The sequence below is a fragment of the Danio rerio genome, chromosome 1, assembly GCF_052040795.2.
Source record: "Danio rerio strain M-AB ecotype USA chromosome 1, GRCz13ab, whole genome shotgun sequence".
NCBI classification, from domain to species: domain Eukaryota; kingdom Metazoa; phylum Chordata; class Actinopteri; order Cypriniformes; family Danionidae; genus Danio; species Danio rerio.
In genome coordinates this window covers 11,691,741-11,712,991 of record NC_141021.1, presented here as the reverse complement: position 1 = coordinate 11,712,991, position 21,251 = coordinate 11,691,741, and the positions used below count along the sequence as shown (strand labels likewise).

At 36.5% G+C, this 21,251-nt stretch overlaps 1 protein-coding gene across 11 annotated transcripts in view; it reads right to left on the bottom strand.

Moving 5' to 3' along the window:
* The window catches only part of dachb (dachshund b), a 103,954-nt gene that overhangs the window by 8,164 nt on the left and 74,539 nt on the right, over positions 1–21,251 (bottom strand). For 5 of the 11 annotated variants that reach the window (XR_015475508.1, XM_087235084.1, XM_087235083.1 and 2 more), the window contains 7 exons: positions 17,652–17,777; positions 8,047–8,166; positions 7,678–7,847; positions 3,846–3,987; positions 2,620–2,691; positions 520–650; positions 288–435 (listed from right to left, as the gene is read on the bottom strand). Coding sequence is in view for 10 of the 11 variants with exons in the window: in NM_152956.3 (NP_694488.3) it covers positions 288–435; positions 520–650; positions 2,620–2,691; positions 3,846–3,987; positions 7,678–7,847; positions 8,047–8,166; positions 17,652–17,777 (909 nt within the window). In the remaining variant the exon portion in view is untranslated. The remainder of the gene's footprint in view (positions 1–287; positions 436–519; positions 651–2,619; positions 2,692–3,845; positions 3,988–7,677; positions 7,848–8,046; positions 8,167–17,651; positions 17,778–21,251) is intronic. The other 6 variants (XM_087235086.1, XM_087235079.1, XM_087235082.1 and 3 more) reach the window with 3 other exon arrangements.

Here is a 21,251-nt window from a genome sequence, read left to right as displayed (position 1 = left end):
CTTTGTTCGGACACATTACTGCAGTGTTTCTCAACCACGTTCCTGTAGGACCACCAGCTCTGCACATATTCCAGGTCTCCTTAACCAAACACACCTGATTCAGAACATCAGCTCAATAGCAGAGACTCAAAGACATGTAATTGGTGTGACAAACAAAGAAGACATCTAAAACATGCAGTGTTGCTGCTCCTCAAGGAAGGTGGTTGAGAAACACTGCTTTACAGAATCCTAATAATTATCCAAGCTTCTGGCTGCTAGTGTACAGTATATTAAAGCTCGCTCAGTACCTCGAGTGCGTAGCTCTGAGGTGAGCTGTCTCTCCAGACTCTCTCTCATCTCTCTCTCTCTGTACAGCTCCATCTTGAGCTCTCTCCTCTCCTGCTGAAGCTGCTTCTCTTGCAGACGTGCGTTTTCCAGAGCCACCTTCAGCAGACCCTAAAACACACGGCCGCATGCCAGTCATCTTACACCTCCTCATGCGTACAGTATGTGTGTCTGTGTCTGTTCGCTGTAGTATACCTGAACATTAGTGAGCAGTGTCTCGACAGAGGAAAGGCCGTCAGTGAACAGGAAAGAAGCAGGAAAGCCTGAGGGAAACGTCTGAGCTGGAACCTTCTCAAACAATGCTGGCTTCATTGCAATCTGCTCAACTGACAAATAATAAATAGAGAAATAATGATTAGTCTTTCTTTTTTGGATAGTTACAGTTAACTAAATTTGTTAACACTTTACAAGCAGTGCACTTTGGTTCTACATTAGATAACACAGACAATTAAAAACCCTTCCATAGCATTTCATAGACTTTAAGACATACTAATATATCATTAAAAGCAACAAATGTAGTTTCTTATTTAATGGAGCCGGGCTAATGTAATTTAATAATAAAAAAATTATTGTTTACATACAGTAAATGTTTACATTACTTACATTAAATCTAAATTCTAAATATCAAAAATGACTACAGGTTGTTAAGATTTAATTATTGTCAGTTTTAATGTTATTATAATTAATTATAATAATTAATTTTAATTCCTTACATTTATATAGCGCTTTTCTGGGCACTCAAAGCGCTTTACACAATGGGGGGGGGATCTCCTCATGCACCACCAGTGTGCAGCATCCACCTGGATGACGCGACGGCAGCCATTTTGCGCCAGACCGCACACCACACACCAGCTGATTGGTGGAGAGGAGACTGATGAAGCCAATTGGAATATGGGGATGGTTAGGAGGCCATGATGGACAGAGGCCAGTGGGCAGATTTGGCCAGGATGCCGGGGTTAAACCCCTACTCTTTTCGAAGGACATCCTGGGATTTTTAACGACCACAGAGAGTCGGGACCTCGGTTTAAGGTCTCATCTGAAAGACGGATTGATTAATTATTGATTAATGCACTTACTTGACAGATTTCATTCAATCCTTTTCCTTCTGCTTTGTCCCTGGTTTATCAGTGGTTACCACAGCGGAATGAACCGCCACTTACTTAACAAATTTATGTTTTTTATTTTATTATTTTAGGTGGTTTGTGTAATGTGTTTTATGTTTGGTAAAATCATCATATTTGCATCTTTAGTGTTTTTCAACTAATCACACTGTCTTGTCTCAATAGGTGGATTTAGAGGGTTTTTTTTGCAAAAAAAAAAAGCACAAGTGGATTTAGCTGGTTTTAGCACAAAAGAAAATCTACCTTGTTAAAAACCAAAGAAATGTCTAAAGTGCATTTTTGAAAAAAGGGTATTTTATTTACCAGCTAATAACCCTATCATTACCTTTAAAATGAAACTTCTGAACTTAATCAGAGGAGCCTGATAGAAAATGCTCATTAACAAAAAAAGAAGTCTGGTGGACACACGCACGCACGCACCCACGCACACACGTTTGTTTTTGTGAAAAGTGGGTACATTACATAGGTTTCCATTCATTTTACACTGTTCAAACAGTATATTGTGTTGCCCTAACCCCACCCTATCCCTAAAGCCAACCATCACAGGAGACTGTGTGCAGCTTTACTCCCCGATTAAACTCATCCTGTGGCATTTATAAGCTTTTTGAAAAATGAGGACGGCACCTATGTCCTCATATTCCACCTCCTTTTTGAAATACCTGGGTCATACCCATGTCATTATACAGATTTGTGTCCTGATATGTCACAAAAACACGTACACACACGTACACACACGTACACACACACACACACACACACACACACACACACACACACACACACACACACACACACACACACACAAACACACACACACACAGTTTTATTGATGTATTACAAAATATATATTTCCATCCCCCCAAATAGTGTATCTTGTTTTAAGCTTTATATATATGTTTGTGTGTGTGTTTTTATAACTGCAAGATGATATGACGTAAGGCATGAGTGTATTATTTTAATTGTTTTGAGATTACTGTTGTATAGAACCTTAAATCTCCCATTACAACCTACACTATACCATTACATCACCCGACTAAATGCAATACAGAGGTTCTGTGTAATAATTGCACTATAATGAGACCAAAGGAGGTCAGGAGGAGGTTTTTATGTAATGTTATGTGAAACTGTTACTTTTTTATTGATAAATTGTGTTTATGTTGAGCAAAACACACACCCCTGTCGTTGGAAAGTCTGTTCACATGCAGAGCTGAATCAGTCTCCCTTTGTTCATCATGAGCGTCATATGCTGGAGAGAGAAGGGAAAACATATAAAAAGACAGCAGATGAATGAAACGAGAAGTTTGTGAGCAGCTATTACAAACACATATTGCTTTGTGCTCTTATTGTGTATTCACCAGAACCATTGTCAGGCTTGTTGATTAGTTTACTGTAACATCCTTTTCTCCTCGATGTAAATCATATAATGCTGTTTACTATGGACATTGTATGCATTATAAAAGAACAGTAATATCACACTTCGAGAGGAGGATGCAAACCATTTTAAATGGGTCTCCATAATTCCACCAACATCTAGAAACTAAATTTTTTTACATTTTCTGGACGGGGGAAATATATATATTTATTTAGGCTAGGGTGTTGAGGATGATTTCAGGCCATTGATGTGTATTTTATCATGTTGTGCATCAATTATTTTTATTTTTTAACATACTTCTAAGCATTTCCGAACAAGTCCTGGTTTAAGCGTGTAGTTATTTGGTTGCCAATGTGGACTATCTTGCACAGTGGTCCGGTTTCATATAAAAACTGTACAAATTATACAATTTTTTTTTTTTTTTTTCCATAGAAATTTCCTTTTTAACAAAAAACAGCAACTCTGTGGTTGTTTTTAGATTACATATATATCAATTTTATTTCTAGTATGATCAATTATGAATATATAATCAATTATAATATAAATATAATTCATACATAATCAAAATTGCAAATATTTTTAGGGATTTATTACTAAATTTGTGTGTTTGTGTTTGTTTTAAGTGCAAGGTGATATGAAGTAAGGCATAAGAGTATTATTTGTATTAAGTTTTAAGATTATTGTTGTATAGAAACTAAATGTTTATATAGTGAACCCATTTAATTTTATTCAACATTTTGTTTATTGTTTAATTACAGCATTTCTGCAGAAAACTACATTCTATGACAAATTCCACCAATCACCAATCTCTGCCATCCCCATAAAGCACTATGATGTCTCCATATACACAAAACACTGGGGTGTGAAAATATTTATTTTTCATTTGTTGTGATTTCAAATCAGTCATATATCACCAAATAATACTTAAGTATTAAGTTTAAACATTGCTGTGTAGTTTAATATTGCAAATAATTTATGTACATGCGCCATTAAATACCCTGACAGTGCTTCTGAATATGTGACCTCACCTGTTTTTAGAGGAGAATGTGTGTAAGGGTGTGTGGGGCTACTGGGAACCGAACTGCTTTGTTGTGGTGAAGGTTCGGTTTTTTGAGAAACAATCCCCTCAACAGATGGAGTCAGAGAGGGGCTTTCTTCAAAACGTTCCTGCTGAAATGAAAAATACAAAGTTCAGTCTTATAAAACACTCATAATTGATCGATTTTTTCAAATTATAGCACATCTTCATTAGACAAGTTGATCTGAAATCCAATATAACCAGGTTTCCATCCTAACGTGAAGCGAATCTTTTAAAAATTCGCAGAAAAAGAAAATGCGAATTAAGTGCATTTCTATCAAGAGCAGCTGACTGTAGTATTGGTAACCTAGTAACCACTGGTAAACAAGGCAAGCATAATGGGGACAGATGATTGGTCGTGTGGGTGTAATATTCACTACATTCGATTTTTTTCGGGAAATGCGATTCCATCTCTTTTTCTCCAATTACACTAAATGATTAAATGGAGTTAATGGGTATGATGAAGTCATTCCAAAGCCCTGCAGGTATTTTACCTGCATCGTTGATTTCAAAATCAATCACTTTTATTGGCCCTAGTTTAGTTTCAATTATTAATCTTTCACTTAGGCTAGGTCAGGTTCCAACGTGTTTTAAACATGCTATTATTCAGCCACTATTAAAAAAAAAAAGTCATCCTGATCCTGCTTCACTTAATGACTACAGGACTATATCTAAATTGCCTTTTATTTCAAAAATTTTAGCATTTACCATTTTATTTAGCATTCTGTTTTTAGCATTTACCATTCCATGTGTTTCCTCTAGGATTTTTTCCATTTGTGGCGGCAGACCTTTTACACAAATCTACTAACTACCTATGGCGTTATTTTAATGACAAATGGAGAAATGTTGTAAGCACAGTATTACAAGTCAAGATCGCATTTATACAATACGAGCATGCAAATCTTTTTGCTTGTGCGCCGATTTCCTCTGCTTGTGCACAAAACCTCTTGCACACCTCCTCAAATTTACGCTGCTCAAGCCCAGATTTTCTTGACCGCTCTCAAATAAACACTGCTGAAGTGCAATTTAGCGTGTTTATGTAGTGAGTATGTCTCCAACATTTATTAGATTTGCTAGGAACATTTATGAATGTCTCTAATAGACCTACAGAGCGGCATTGATGCGTCCTAAAGTAAAGTGAAACGGCCATAAACTCCAGAAAGATGAAATCATTGTATACAGAAACTCAGACCTTTATCTATAAATAAATTTAAATTAAGGAAACTATGTTCATCTTAAAGGGGTGGTCCAGAATTTAAGTTTAAGGCTTGGTTGTGTTTATAAGATGCAAAGCAATGTGTGCTCATGTTTCACTTGAAGAAAATTATGTTATTTTTTCATAAATCTTACTTTGATTATATACAGCTACTCGGCTAACATGAAAACGACTGATATATTTCATAGTTCCTCTGAAAGGCCCGCCCTCTAGTGACTCTGATTGGTAATGTGTCATAATGTGCTGCGATTCATAAATCGGCTTCTCGTCACGACCGTCAAGCATGCGCTTTTTGTGTAAACAGTCAGTCAACCTCAGGCCCGCTCTCTAAAATTAAATCTGACAAGTGTCTGTAATGAGTGAAAATGGGGTGCGGCTCCTTTAAAAGAGATCGCATTTGTTTGTGTGTGTGTGTGTGTATGTGTGTGTGAACTGTCTGTAGACACGTGTAACATGAGAAATGCAAGTACGCGGGACCGATGTTTCTTTTTTTTTGATGCTCGGATTAAGTTATTTTCTGTAATATATCGTGACACTGCTGACAGAAGAATAAAGCACTAGATGTGGGATGAGACCTGTGTGAGCCTTGATTGATTTTTCTGCTGCTACACGAGTTTGGCGAGCTTTCCTGTATTTTTTAACTCAACGCGTCACAAAACGTCTTTCACATATATCCGGAATATGCAGGTGTAAGTATCATGAATCGTTCACATATCTTTTGCGACTTCATCATCTGGCAAGTTGAACGCATGGAAAAGCTGCATATAGTGAGACACGCACACACTGGTGAAGAGTGTGTGTTTACAGCTGTTTGACTGATAAATATGAATTTGTAGCTAAATCATTAGTGGTGCCAAACAGCATTTCCTGTTGTTTACATCTTTGCTACAACACACCGTTAAGGCTAGACACTGTGCATGTCATGATCAATTTTAACAAATAAAACTCACAGGCTAAAGCTTCTGCTTGTTGGAGCTGCTCCTTCTTTGAGGAGATTTTTACCGAATACATTGAACTGGGAGAGATCCTGGAAGCTGTGTTTTATCAAATCATGCTTGCTATGTATTTTTTAATTCTCTGGAACATAATTAATATTGAACTGTAAGCACTCCTGTCTTTGTGTCGTGTCCTTTGGAAGCCTAAATACAGAAACAGAAGAAGCTCTGTGGAAATAGCAGCATTTGGACGTATTTTAGCTTTATCTCTGCTCTAACATTACAGCGCTTCTGGCCACGCCCCTCAGCTGCGCAGTGTGTGTGCGCGGTAAAAGTACGTTTGTGATCTCACAGGCCCGGAAGTATTTTTTTGTAGTCCCCAAAATTCGTTCATTGTAGGCTTTGCTAAGCTAACTCTGTAAAAACCAAGGTCTCCCTTTGCATTGAACTTTGAGCATTTAACATTCAGAGATGTTGTTTATGTTCACACAGCTACATTCAGGGCTGGAGCAAGCTGAACTGCCGCTCTAGGCAGAGGACGATCACGCCGCCCTCAATCCCAATGTGAAAACGAAAGTGACCGGTTATGAAAATGAAGTGAGGTGTCGCGGACCTCTTTTCCGGCGCACTATGCGCAAATATAACTGAGGACGCGCGGGTGCTGAGGAAGGGAAGGAGGTGTCACGGACACTGCGCTCTGTATTCTGCCGCCCTTTGCGGGAATATAACTGAGGACGCGCGGGTGTCACGGACCTCAATTCTGCTGCCCTATGCGCGGATATAACTGAGGACACGCGGGTGCTGATGGAGTTGTCGCTGACGCCACCCTCTCTATTCTGTAGTCTATGCGCGAATATATCTGTGGACGTGGGTGGTGAGGGAGGTGTCGCGGACATAACTGAGGACGCGGGTGGTAAGGGAGGTATCGCGGACGCCGCCCTTTCTATACTGCCGCCCTAGGTGGCCGCCTAGGTCGCCTCTATGGACGCGCCGGCCCTGGCTACATTACACATCAACTAAAGTTTAAAATATGATATCGTAGTGGACCACTGAAAAGCTACGTCATGTTTGCTGGCCTTGCGCGTCAGTCAGTCAGCACATAACCTCAAAGGGTTAAACAAATAACGCACAGCACTACTACGGTTACCTTTTAATACGTTTTGGTGCAATTATAACCCGCTATTAAAAATAACAACAACAACGATTGAATGTTTTGAATAAGAAGCTGGAATATAGTCATGGTGGGATGCGTTTTGGTGTGGCAACCGCCATGGAAGAATGAATGTAGTGGAAACCATGAATACTATTTTGAGTATCACAGGCTCTCTTTTTCCAAGACATGATCAGTATCAAAAACATATACATAACCAGCTCTGTCTGAAAGGAAAAACAGATTGCAAACTTGCTTCTATAATAATAAGAAATGTACAACCACTATCCCAGACATTTTTTTTAACAGGATCACCAAAGATGCTTTCCAGTTTTTCAAAACAACACAAGAATTAAATAACTCAATCTAAATAAACTCCAGCCAGAACAGTGTGAAGAATCCCTGTCGACCTTGCAGAAGAAGTGATGCAGCGTGAGTGTGTGTGTTTTAGTTTGTGTGTGTGCAGTACTGTATGTCCTACCTTGATGGCAGATGTCGGCCTGGAGACGGGGCTGTGCACCTGTGCGCTGGCAACCATGTTGGCAATTGTATTAAGGTGGTTCATCTGGTTCATTGCCATGGCAACAGAGGCAGGAGGAAGTCCAACAGGAAGCAGAGGGTGGGGCATCATCATGAAGGGCAGCTCTAGTCCTAGGAAAAGTAGAAGTAATCAAGGAATCACAAATATAGTTCAGGTCAACATCAGATTAGACTAGGTTTATGCTGTGGTCATAGGCCTAATAGGGGTACTGTTTGGAAAGAGTGTAGGAAAGTGCTCACAGGCCTTTTGTTTTGGGTTGAATTTTCTCCCGCAAGCACATTGAGTGTGAAGTGAATGGTTAATACTCACTGTTGGCCAGTAGATGGGTGTGTTGGAGAGAGTTGAGCTGTGAGTTGTTCAAGCTGTGCTGGGTTTTCTCTGAAGCAGGTGATGAATGTTTCTCTCTCTCCCAGGACAGGGTGCTGCATACTGTGTAGTCAATGGTGAAACAGAAAAAGTGATGAGATATTTTCACATAAAATACAAAATTATTAATTTTCCCATCAAGCAAAACCATGTAGAAATCTGATATTATGTTAATTACAAATATGACATACAAGTTCATTTGGACTTTGTATATTTAGTTGAAGTCAGAATTATTAGCCCCCCTTTTAACTTTTTTCTTTTTTTAAATATTTCCCAAATGATTTTTAACAAAGCAAGAACATTTTCACACTATGTCTGATAATATGTTTTCTTATAGAGAAAGGCTTATTTGTTTTAATTCAGCTAGAATAAAAGCGTTTTAATAAAAAAAAAAAAAAAAAATTATGGTCAAAATTATTAGCCCCTTTAAGCTATTTTTGTCTCGATAGTCTACAGAACAAGCCATCATTATACAATAACTTGCCTAATTCCCCTAATTTTGACTTCAACTGTACAAAATGTCATATATGCAAGATAACTTTTGAAATATTGCAAAAATGTCCACTTTCATACTTTTTTTTTTTTTACCATTTGAACAGGGTGTTTGCTGGGTCTTAAAATTTCAATGAGTTTATGTTGTGCATTTTAAATCATTTTAAACAGTCTTAATTTTCCTCTGTCCAAGTAAAGCTACCCAATTGGGCTGACATCCATCCAAACACCAACTATCCATCTTAATATAATCAGGGAAAGAAAACTAAAAACAATTACACAGTTCCTCGTGATAATAACAAAAAATATTTACTGAAAAAAGTGGAGTAGACATAGTATTTATAAATAGACATGAAATTTTCATAACATAAATGATTACGGTTGATTAAAAGCTTTACTCAATCAATTTGGACCAAAAGCCAAAAAAAAATATATATATTTTTGATTATTTATGTAATTTCCTCCACTCTAATCATACTTTTAACAATGTTAAATTTGTCATTTAAAAAAAGAAAGAAATATAATGGTAAAAAAATGTGTTTACAACTACAATTTTCTTGTTTTGACACATTAATATGTCACAAAAAATAATTACGATAGATTTTTTTGTGGCAAACCAGGCCATTAGAAATAGTCATTAGTGTTTAGCCCCTTATAAGTCTAAAATTTTATTCATAAAGGTCTTAAAAGGGTCTAAAAAAAGTCTTAAATTTCACTTAATGAAACATGCAGAAGCCCTGAAGCAGGGGTGCCCAAACTCAGTCCTGTAGGGCCGGTGTCCTGCAGATTTTAGCTCCAACTTGCCTCAACACACCTGCTAGGATGTTTTTAGAAAGGTAAGAGCTTGATTAGCTAGCGCAGGTGTGTCTGATTGGGGTTGGAATAAAACTTTGCAGGACACCGGCCCTCCAGGACTGAGTTTGGGCAACCCTGCTGTAGAATGTAAATATATAAATACATTTGAGCATATACAGTATGTACATATATGCTGAAATATATTCAACCTAATGTTACAGTATATATGAGTTCATACTGTATATTAATCAAGGAATTATAATGCTTTGTTTCGTTATTTCACCTTCATTTACAAGTAGCATGGTATTTACAGCTACTGTATATTTCTGTCAGTGTGCATCCAATCCCTTTGTGCCCCCCTGGTGGCATTGTTGCAAACTGCTTTTACACCTAAAACATTTTAATAATCCCTTTGTCCCACGGCGGCGTCACAAGCGATGGTAGGGGTTATTTTGAACTTTATCTCACTGTACTTTGATACTATTTTTCAGACTACTAGGTTTTACCCAGTTGTCAATCAAGATCTTTTACACCATTTTAAATATACTAAAATGAGACAATCACTTATTCTTTTACTGTATTCATTTAGTAAGTACAGCTCAGAATAAGAGTTACGTTTTCATCTGTTCAGAAAAGTTATTTGAAACATGAAAGCAGACACTAGCCTTTATTGTGCTTTCTGTCCATCTTAAATTGCTTTTGTGAGTTTAATTTGATGCAGACAGCAAAATGGGACACCCTCGGCTTGGTCCCAAACATTTATGAAAAATAAATGTATGTGGTGTATATATATTTATTACACACATCTCTCTCAAATAGGTCAGTTATTCCCCCGTCATAACAGGAAAGATTTTAAAACAGTTTCTTCTTCAAATCAATATTTCATGTACTCATAATTATTTATGTGGCCAAAAGCTGTATGATAAATTATACGACTGTACATGATCCTTTAAATGGCCGTCTTGTTTTTGTATACAAGTAAAGCTTCATATTTAGCTCAAATCAATACTTTTTATTATTTATTTATTAATTTTTTTTTTGTTGATTCCACTTCAAGTCTTCAGGAAATATGACAAAATGTGAGGTGCACATGTGTGTGTGTGTGTGTGTGTGTGTGTGTGTGTGTGTGTGTGTGTATGTGTGACCCATTTTATAGGATACAGAATGTGCAATTATCAAAGAGTTCAATCTCAGTTAAAGGAACAGTTCATTCAAAATGGCAACAGCCATGTCACCCTGCAGCCCAAGAAGCTAAGCTGGACTGAGCCTGGTCAGTACCTGGATGGGAGACCACATGGGAAAACTAGGTTGCTGTAGGGAGTGGTGTTACAGAGGCCAGAAGGGGGTGCTCAACCTATGGTCTGTTTGAGTCCTAATGCCCCAGTAAAAGTGATGGGGATGCTATATTGTCAGAGGACGCCGTCTTTTGGGTGAGACGTTAACCCGAGGTTGTGACTTTCAGTGGCTATTAAAAATCCAATGGCAGTTCTCTTAAGAGTAAGGGTGTAACCCCGGTGTCCTGGTCAATTCGCCATTATAATCATGGCCTCCAAATCATCCCTATCCACCGAATTGGCTCTATCACTGACTCCACTCCACCAATAGCTGGTGTCTGATGAGCACACTGGCGCTGTTGTCCTGTGGCTGCCGTCGCATCATCCAAGTAGTTGCTGCACACTGCTGGTGGAGTGGACACCCCCCCTCCCCTTCATGATTGTGAAGCGCTTTGGGTGTATGGCCATACATGATAAATGCACTATATAAATACACATTTTACATTACAAAACTGAAAATTCTGTCAATTTGTTTCTTTTTTACTCCTTTTCTTTCTTTTGTTAATTTGTTCTTTATTTCGTTCGTTCGTTCACTTTTTCCTCTTTCTTTCCTTTCTTTTCCTTTCTCATTCTTTCTTTCTTTCATTCATTTGTTCTTTCTTTCGTTCCATCCTTCTTTCTTTTTTTTCTTTCTCACACTTTTTTACCTTTTACCTTATTTCTTTTTCTGTTTTTGCTTTTTCTTTCTTTCTTTCTTTCTTTCTTTCTTTCTTTCTTTCTTTCTTTCACACTTTTTCTTTCTTTTTTTCTTTTATTTGTTCTTTCTTTCGTTCGTTCGTTTGTTCGTTCGTCCGTCCGTTCGTTCATTCTCTTTTTTTCTCTTCTTTCTTTCACTCTCTCCTTTTCATTCTTTCTTTCTTTCTTTATTTTTTCTTTCTTTCTTTCTTTCTTTTAGTTAGAACACAAAAGATGTTTTGAAAAATGTTGGAAACCAGAAACCATTGACTTTCAAAGTTTTTATTTTTCTTATGGAAGTTAATAGTTACTAGTTACTGTGTAGTTCGGGGCGAAGCAGTGGCGCAGTAGGTAGTGCTGTCGCCTCACAGCAAGAAGGTCACTGGGTCGCTGGTTCAAGCCTCGGCTCAGTTGGCTTTTCTGTGTGGAGTTTGCATGTTCTCCCTGCGTTCGCGTGGGAGTCCAAAGACATGCAGTGCAGGTGAATTGGGTAGGCTAAATTGTCCGTAGTGTGGGTGTGAATGTGTGTGGATGGTTCCCAGAGATGGGATGTGGCTGGAAGGGCATCTGCTGCGTAAAAACTTGCTGAATAAATTGGTGGTTCATTCCGCTGTGGCGACCAAGGATTAAAAAGGGACTAAGCCAACAAGAAAATGAATGAATGTGTAGTTACTGTGTCCTTTTCTTACATTTTTTCCGAACACCTTCTTTTGTGTTCAACAACAAAAAAAGAAACCATGGAACCATTTTGGTGTAAGTAGATCTTTTTTATATTTTGATGAACTATGCCTTTAACTGTTCATGTGTTTAAACAAATATACTCTAAAGAGTTCAACTCAGTTAAAAAAGTATTCCCCCAAAAAAGTGATCAGAACGCATGTTATTTTAGGCGAATTAAGAAATGATAAATAGCAAGTTGCTCAGCGACCGGCAGCTACGACGAACTGAAATAATCTATCATCAGCATTCATGTCAGTGCCATTGGGAGCAGATGGTGTTTAGGTGGCAGATTGTGGCGAAGGAATCAATGATAACGCAGGATGAAGTCGGGCCCCTTAAGACTTTCACGTTCTCCAGCCAATAAGGTCTTCACACAGCCGGACCAAAATAACCTGATTAAAAACAATAAGCCGCCTCATTACGACACGAAACAACACTGCGGATACATTAAAGCTTCGCAACCTGGACCCTTCACCACGACACAAAATACTGTACAATAGAGTGGCCATCTGTGCCACGATCCGCACGTCCATGGAAATCAAGACTAGTGTCAACACACGCTCGCGTATCTTGTGGGACCGGAGTCCTAACGTAAGTGAGAGGGCGCTAATTCACAGTAATCAGACAGATGAAGATGGATGAGAGGAGGGAAAGCAGGAGCAATCAGAGACAACAGGAGCTGCAGCTGGGCTGTGAAACACACAAAAACAAATACAAACACACACACACACACACACGTGCCGACCGTATATTCTCTGGTGTCAAGTACTCAAATAGAAACGCCTTTTGGTTTTTGGTCGGAGGTCTGAAACAGCTTTGCTTTAGATTACTGACATGTTAAAGAAAGACACTGTAGGGAATATGATGACAGGTTTTTCTGTCAACATGAAATTCCGAGTTTCTTGATTAAAGGCCATTTTTGCCTCAATATATCGGTTGTCATATTAGTATTGGCTGATTAATGCTTATATTGTTATCTTTATTGGCCTAATAAGAGAATTAGTGGGCCGATAATTTGTAGCTGATAAATTATGGATTTTTTCTGCTGGTTGAATCTCTCCAGATATGCATTGCTGGCTATGAGCTATGAGCGTTTTCGATAATGCCATTAACATGACGTTACATGCAGTTTCCTTTCCTAGAAAAATTTAGATGCAGATTTCATTTTTCAAGGAAAAAAAAAATCAGATGTAAGATTTGTGTTTTGTTTTGTTGATCAGGCTTATAAAAATCTATATAGATTGGTTGTATTTGTATTTATTGGCCTATATATTGGTTATCGGCTTTTAATTGTAATTTTCCATATCAGTGCATCCCTGTTTAAATCCTGATGCCTATTTTTCACCATTCAAGATTTTAAAAGAAAATGAGTCGTCCTTTGTTTATATTGTTTTGTTGTTCAAGCTTATAAAAACACATCAAATTTGTATTTATTGGCCTATATATTGGTTATCGGCTTTTAAATATAAAGCCAAATGTTCTATATCAGTGTATCCCTACACTGTTAAACCCAAAAAGTTAGTAACTCAAATCATTTAAGGAAACTGATTGCAACAAATCGTTTAAGTTTAAAAAATAATCCAAATTAGTATCTTGAACTTAATCCATTTGAGTAAACGAAGACATTTGAGCACAGTAAAACCCAATAAATGAACAGAACTCAAACCAACTGAGTACTGTAAAACCCAATAAGTTAAGGCAACTCAAACCATTTGCGGAAACTGATTCCTACAAACCATTTGAGTTAAAAAAAACTAATCTAAATGAGAACTGTGAACTTCATTTAAGTTGAAGTAACGAGATATTTAATTAACTCATTACCTTCAACACTAAGTTCAAAAATCTTCAAATGAGTGTAATTAACATTCAGTCAATTTTGAGTTAGATTGTTGGCACTGTTGACTGTTGGGTTTTACAGTGTATATACACAAGTCTAGAAGTGAGCGGCCCTCGCTGTAAGTTTTGTATGCATTTTTGGTTAGAAGTATAGTCTAGATCGGGGGTTAGACAGCAACAAACAAGCTACACACAGCATCACGCTCTCTCATTCACACGCATACATACGTGTGATCGCTCGGAAGTCGGGAGCGATATTGTTAGATTGCTCCTGTTCAAATTACACCAGTTTCCGACCGCTCCCGTGCTTTATTCAGAAATTTAATCCCGCAAGATATGGTTGGGTATGGATATGCAGACCTCTAACAAGGCATGTCAAAAGGAAAAAACGAGCACATTTCTTTAAAAAACGTTTTTACGCCTGCCATTTTGTGCATTGGTGTGCACGATCACATTGGCTCCCTTAATTTAGTCACGAGGCATTAAATGTAGACGGAAAACGCAAGTAAAAAGTGTCCCTTGTGCACAAGCCTAAAACTTTAAAGTCCTAGCATTTAAATGTGACTCAATTCATCTGGAAATAAAACTTTACTTTGATAAATACTTGAATTTAACATTAATGCTTCAGAATAACGAATGCCATTTAACATTTAGCCATATTGAAAGCATTTTCTACCAATCTGCTACTTTTATTCTTTCCTGGTTTCACTGGACTTTTCAAATTAAACATGTTGAAAACGGAACAAGCAAGAAACATTAAAACGTGCACAAGGCTTTGGCGCAAAAATGCTGTTCTTCCATTGAATGTGGGGAAAAAATGAGCCACAGCGACAAGGTCAAAACAATGAAAAACCTCCTCATAAAAAGGCTATTGAGGCTTGCTTTTGAGTATTTTTAGCCAGTAATTAATTACAGTAATTAGTATCCAAGTAATTAATAAACACCAGATGGTCAGCTTGTCTAGACTGTTTGATCAAATGCTTTAAAAGTCAACAAGAAGAGATGTGTGTGTTTCTACATGTCCGCTCCCACCAAAACACACACACTCACACACAAAAACAGCATCTTCAAAATGAGGGCAACTTCAAACAGATGAGATGAGAGAGAAACGGGGTGGATGGGTGAAGATCCAAAACTGCTGACCATATGCTCACACACACACACACAGAGAGAGAGATATAATGTGTGCGTTACACTAGACACGACTTCCCTGCTAAACGTGAAAACAAGCGCACATGTGCTAACATACACCCGTCCGCACACCTGTTTCTGTTAACGCAGGCAATCACCCGTATGACAGGCTTCGGCCATCTTGTTAAATAATGCATGGAATTTTTCTTTCAACTTGTCAACGCGGGAGAAAAAAAGTATCTCTCACTGTCTCCCTGCTCTCTTCTGATGTCATCCTTGATGCTGATTTTCCTTGACTGCATTCCATCTTTCTGATGAAGGCCTCTTTTTTTTTCTTCTCTCCTAAATTCTGCTCGTCCACAGCTGTTCGCACTAGGAACGCTGCGCTCTTTTCCTCATGAACACTTGTGAGGGTGGCCTTTGAAGTGCACATTATCTGAGTTAGTTTTAGCCACAGTTAGTATGTTGCTGATCTGTTTGAAGACTCCAGATTTCATGTGATGCTGAAAAATCTGTCTAGCAGGAGGTGCTTTGAGCAAACACTGAAATGAGTGCAATATTGCTTATATATACATAACTTATTCAGTATGACTCATAGGAACAAGAATAAATTCTAAACTGTAAAGAAAATATGACATATACAAAATATTTTTAATATACGGTTGAAGTTAAATTAAATTATTAGCCCCTCTGTTTATTTTTTCCTCAATTTCTGTTTAACAGAGAGCAGATTTTTTCAATGCATTTCTAAACGTATTAGTTTTAATAACTCATTTTTAATAACTGAGTTTTTTTTATCTTTGTCATGATGACAGTAAATAATATTTGACTAGATATTTTTCAAGACACTTCTATACATCTTAAAGTGACATTTAAAGGCTTAACTAGGTTAATTAGGTTAACTAGGCAGGTTAGGGTAATTAGGCAAGTTATCGTATAATGATGCTTTGTTTTGTAGACTATCAAAAAAATAATATAATAACTTAAAAGGCCTAATAATTTTTGTTACCTTAAAATTTTTATTTTTTTTAATTAAAAACTGCTTTTATTCTAGCCAAAATACAACAAATAATTTTTTTTTATTTTTTTTTATCAGACATACTGTGAACATTTCCTTGCTCTGTTAAACATCATTTGGGAAATATTAAAAAAAAGAAAAAAATGAAAGGGGGGGTTATAATTCTGACTTAAACTGTATATATTTTAATTATTCTGACTTTTTCCCCATTAGCGCAAGCATTTTCAACATTACTAATTTTACAGCACTAAATTTGAATTATTTCTAAAGGATCTTGCTGAAAATTCAGCTATTAGCTTAATTAAAATATTTCTAAATATTACAGTTGTAATTATATTTTTATCAAATAAATACAGCAGGTTTTACTAGCAAAATACTTTAAAAAATATATTGAAAATCTTGTAGAATTTTTTTTTACCAAATATATATACTCTACTGTATATACAACACTCAGCATATATGAGTTCACCACAAATCTTAAATAATACTTTTCTTAAATAAATCTTAATTAAATATTATTAAATATTATTAAAACATCAGTCTTAACGTAAATGTTTAAATATTACTAATTTTACAGACCTAAATTAAAATGATTTCTGAATGATCTCTGACTTTTACTTTGTCATCACAGAAATAAAAATATTATATATAAAAATAATTTACTGAAACAAATTATTTTTATATATAATTTTTTTATTTCTGTGATGACAAAGTAAAAGTCAGAGATCATTCAGAAATCATTTTAATTTAGTTCTGTAAAATTAGTAATGTTTAAACATTTATGTTAAAACTGACGTTTTAATAATATTTAATAATATTTAATTAAGATTTATTTAAGAAAAGTATTATTTAAGATTTGTGGTGTACTCATATATGCTGAGTGTTGTATATACAGTAGAGTAGAATATAAATTTCTTGTGGATTATAACTTTTAAATCAAATATAAATTGTTTTTAAAAATGTGGAAGGTCAAATATTTGCCCCTTCATTTTGTTGATGAAGCTAAAATTTTCATTATAAAGCTGATTAAACTATTGCAAATTAAACTTCATAAAAAATGTACTTCACTTTTAGGAATAAGTGAATTTAACCTAAATGCTTCTAAATAATCAATGCTATTTAACTCGAACAACATTTTGCCATTTTGAGACCATTTTGAGTAGATTTTCTACTAATCTGCTACTTGTGTTGTTCTTCCTGGTTTATATAAAGCATATGCGCACAAACATGCAGATCTCCAGCAAATGTCTTGTTTCATCTCTAAGTCTGGTGTACGATTAATTATTCTCCTGTCTGTTGTTGGTCTTCTCTAAATGCACAGTCAGGCAGCAGTCATTAATGTCACCATTAGTCTCTGTAAACCGAGCACAGCCCTTCAACATGGGCCCCCTGAGCGAGCTCTGTGCTGGGGCTCAACTCGCCCAAAAGCCCAGGTTACTATTGCAGGACCATCTGTCTTAAACATATACAGACTGGAGTTTAAACAAGCAGCTTTACAGGAACACAAATACAGGTTAACAAACAAACAGTTCAAGCGCAAGCTCTACCTGTACCGGCGTTAGAGTTCAGCTCATCTGAATCGAATTCGGAGCCGTTGTGAGTCTTGTGCAGATTCATCATCATCTTCATCTTCTGTATCTTTAAAGCTTCAGCCATAGCTGCTGTTGTTAAACCTGCAATGCAGTCAAGAACAAAAAAAATGCTGTTTAAGAACAAAGTACAAAATATAATATCTCAAATTGTAATACCCATAATACTTCAAAAAGGATGTTTCTCAAGTAAACAGATTGAGATCTTAATATTATAAAAAAAAAAGCTTTGATTTTTGCTGTTTACATTAACCTTGAAATGAGCTATATACTACTCAATTTTTTTTTCTAGCCAAATTTACATAACTAAGTTTTATATGTGCGTAAAACTATGGAAATTTTATTTAAAATTGGAAAAAAAAAATTGGGTTCAATCCAGTACTAGTAAAGTGTACCTAATAAAGTGGCCAGTGACTGTGTAATGTAATAAAATGTATACATTATGCTTTTTTTAAAAACTAGTTTCTTTCTAAAAACTGAAAGTAAATGAATAAAGCTTCATTTTAAACAAACAAACAAAAGAATACAGTAATATTCTGGTTTTAGGCAGCTAAGAGATCTGCTATTTATGAAGTGCATTAGACTAAAAGTTACCGCAATAAATTCCTTCGTCGACAGTGAATGGATGTTGTCATCGTCAGGGTTTTAGTCAGAGCGACTGCAGGGTCACGCTGAGATAAGGGACCTGAATTAGCTCTCTGTTAACTGAACTGCATTATTTATACAAGCACATCATGGAAGTCGCCCAAGAAATAGCCATCTGCCAATCAATCACTTTAAACTCCTCCCACCGCCAGCATAATTAGCCAGTCAAAAAGCTCTGGCCTTGGTCGCCTTGGATACCATTAAAAAAACAGCAAAAAATGTATTGATTAGTGACAGACGGTCAATGCTCTGAACCAGTTATTGATGGCAAAATTGCTGCCTCTCTTATTATAGTTCAGATAATTCAATGCACTACTCGTGTCTATTGTGCATTTGATGGTTGGTGTGAGTGTGTCTGTATGTTTTTGCATAATTGTTTGGGTGAGTGTGTATCATATTTGACAAGGTCACTATCTTCTCTCAACAAGGAAAACAAAAAAGTGCAGGTGAAGCTGAATGCTGAGAAAGAGAAAAAACAATTGCCATTAACACACACACACACACACACACACAAGCAGCATATTTCCTTAAGAGAGCACTGGCTGCTTGGCTGATCATGACTTTAACATCGCAGTGTAAATGCTGACTGTCTGAATGGAGTGTACAGCTGTTGCATGAGCATTTTCAGCATGGAGTCATGGGAAAAGCAATCTTCAGAGACTTGAGCTGAGTTACATAAACCACTCGTTCATGTGAAGTGAGATTGATCTGGGTGGGGAAATATTATTCCTTGAGATCTAATAGCACACTAGAAACAAAGTCAATAAGTCAGTAGTGATGGGAGCTTTTCAATGCTTCGAAACAGTGTTTTGAAACCAATGACTAAAAAATATGGACAACACAACAGCGCCATTGAATGCTTTGAATGCAAAACAACTCATGACGGGCACAAACTGTCGTATAAAACTGCTGAAATTGGAGCCTGGGTATGCGGAGAAGGGACTACCAGATGGAGCCAGAGGCGGCGCCACTCAATCAAGCTTCCAACCAAACGCTTGTACATCAAATCAACCACGCCTCCGGAACTTCTTAATTGACCGCCCCTATCTGCACTGTAACAAAGGCTCGCTAAAACAAATATAAGCACCTACATTTAAAAACACTTAACAATTTACGATTCATTAAAAAAACTGTGTGGTGTAAGCTGCTTTTAATAATTTAATAAAAAACAACACTTGATGGACTGCAAAATAAACCATCTGTCATACACTCTAGTTAGACTCAGTTATGAGCACAAAAATATTTCTCTTATAACAGGTTGTTGGTATTTATTATCTTCACAGGGGTAGAAATAACACTTGTAAATATAAACACAAACAGATATACAGTAAATTCCACATACATTGTCAGAAAGGTTTTTATTTTTAATTAGCAATCAACCGGACGCAAATATCCACACCATAGACAACTATATATTTACCATGTGGGAAATATTGTGCATTTAAAAGATAAATACAGCAAAAATTCTAAATATTAACATGATATTTACACATTCCATTCCTGCATTATATAAAACAATCCTTCTCAACTTGTAGAATAACCGTAGCAAAGTTAATACATCAACTGATGTCTATCAGCTGCTGCAACATCCCTTGTAGGCCTATTGACCTTATTCTAAAAGGAGAAATGACTAGGAATAATAAACGGCAGAAAACGGTCAAACTATTTGCTCTGCAAACAAATGTTTGCAAAACTATATAGACCAAGTAGAATAATATAATAAGGAAATATCAGTTTGCAAAATCAAACAGCGAAACAAGCAGTTTTTAATGTCTAAAAGTGAATGGAAGTGAATGACACCGGAAGTCTCGAGCTAAAAAGATTCAAATGGCAGCGCCCGCTCGTCGGCGAAGAATATTGTTTTATTGTTTTTTTGCCTCCATTTTCAGTTGGTTAATTCGATGCGTTAATATCTGGCAACGAGGAATTTGCCTTTATTTTAATGTTTATTTGTAGTTTTCAAATAAAAAGCCAACAGTAAATGATGTATATAAATAATATATAACATTTACAGCTACTTGTTATATACGATTCTGTTTCTAGAACATATTTTTATAACAGCAAATTCAGTAGATAACATGTTTAAAACTCAAAATGACAGACGTCCTTTAAATCAAGTTCAAATAACATTACAGAAGATCAATGTGGAGATGGGCTAACATTACTTTTGTCTTCCTAATTATTATTTCAGACCAGTAAAAAGAATTACTAATAGATAGCGATCACTTGTATTTTCTCCGCTATGTCTAGGCATGTTTCTGCAAACTAATAATAAAGGCCGATAAAGCCCTTGCTTTACCTAATAAACAGTGTTCCACCAGATCCTGTATGTCAGAAAGTGTAGTTTGCTGCTGAACAACTTATTTCATCCTGGTAAAATAACACAGAAATCGAACATTGATACTCCAGTCCTACCGAAGCTCTGACGGTCCGCTTAGAGAAGCTGTCAATCACAACTATCAATCATGATGACACGCACCTTTATTATAGCACTAAATTACTGCGTAAAACATACTCTTTACAAAAACGAAGATCTGAACTTATATCAGCTTGATAACCAGTGCCTTAATTGACCAAAACTATCTTTCAGGACATTTTATAGCAAGTGTAATGATTTTTTTTTATTTGTGCTCAAGTCTCATTCATTAAGAAGGAGGAGGCAGGCTTTATGACTTGTACTGCAGCCAGCCCCCAGGGGGCGATCTAATGGCCAAGACCTTCATTCAAAAGCAGGCGTGTGGCACACTTGATCGAAACTACATGCTAGAGACACCTGGCAGTCAGAACTGTGTGAATGCAACAAAAACAAGGCAAAAACATCCATTGAAATTGACGTTTTCAAACGTATAGCTAACTTATATATTTAATTTTATATAATTTTCTATATATATATATAAATTTGAGACAGTAGGT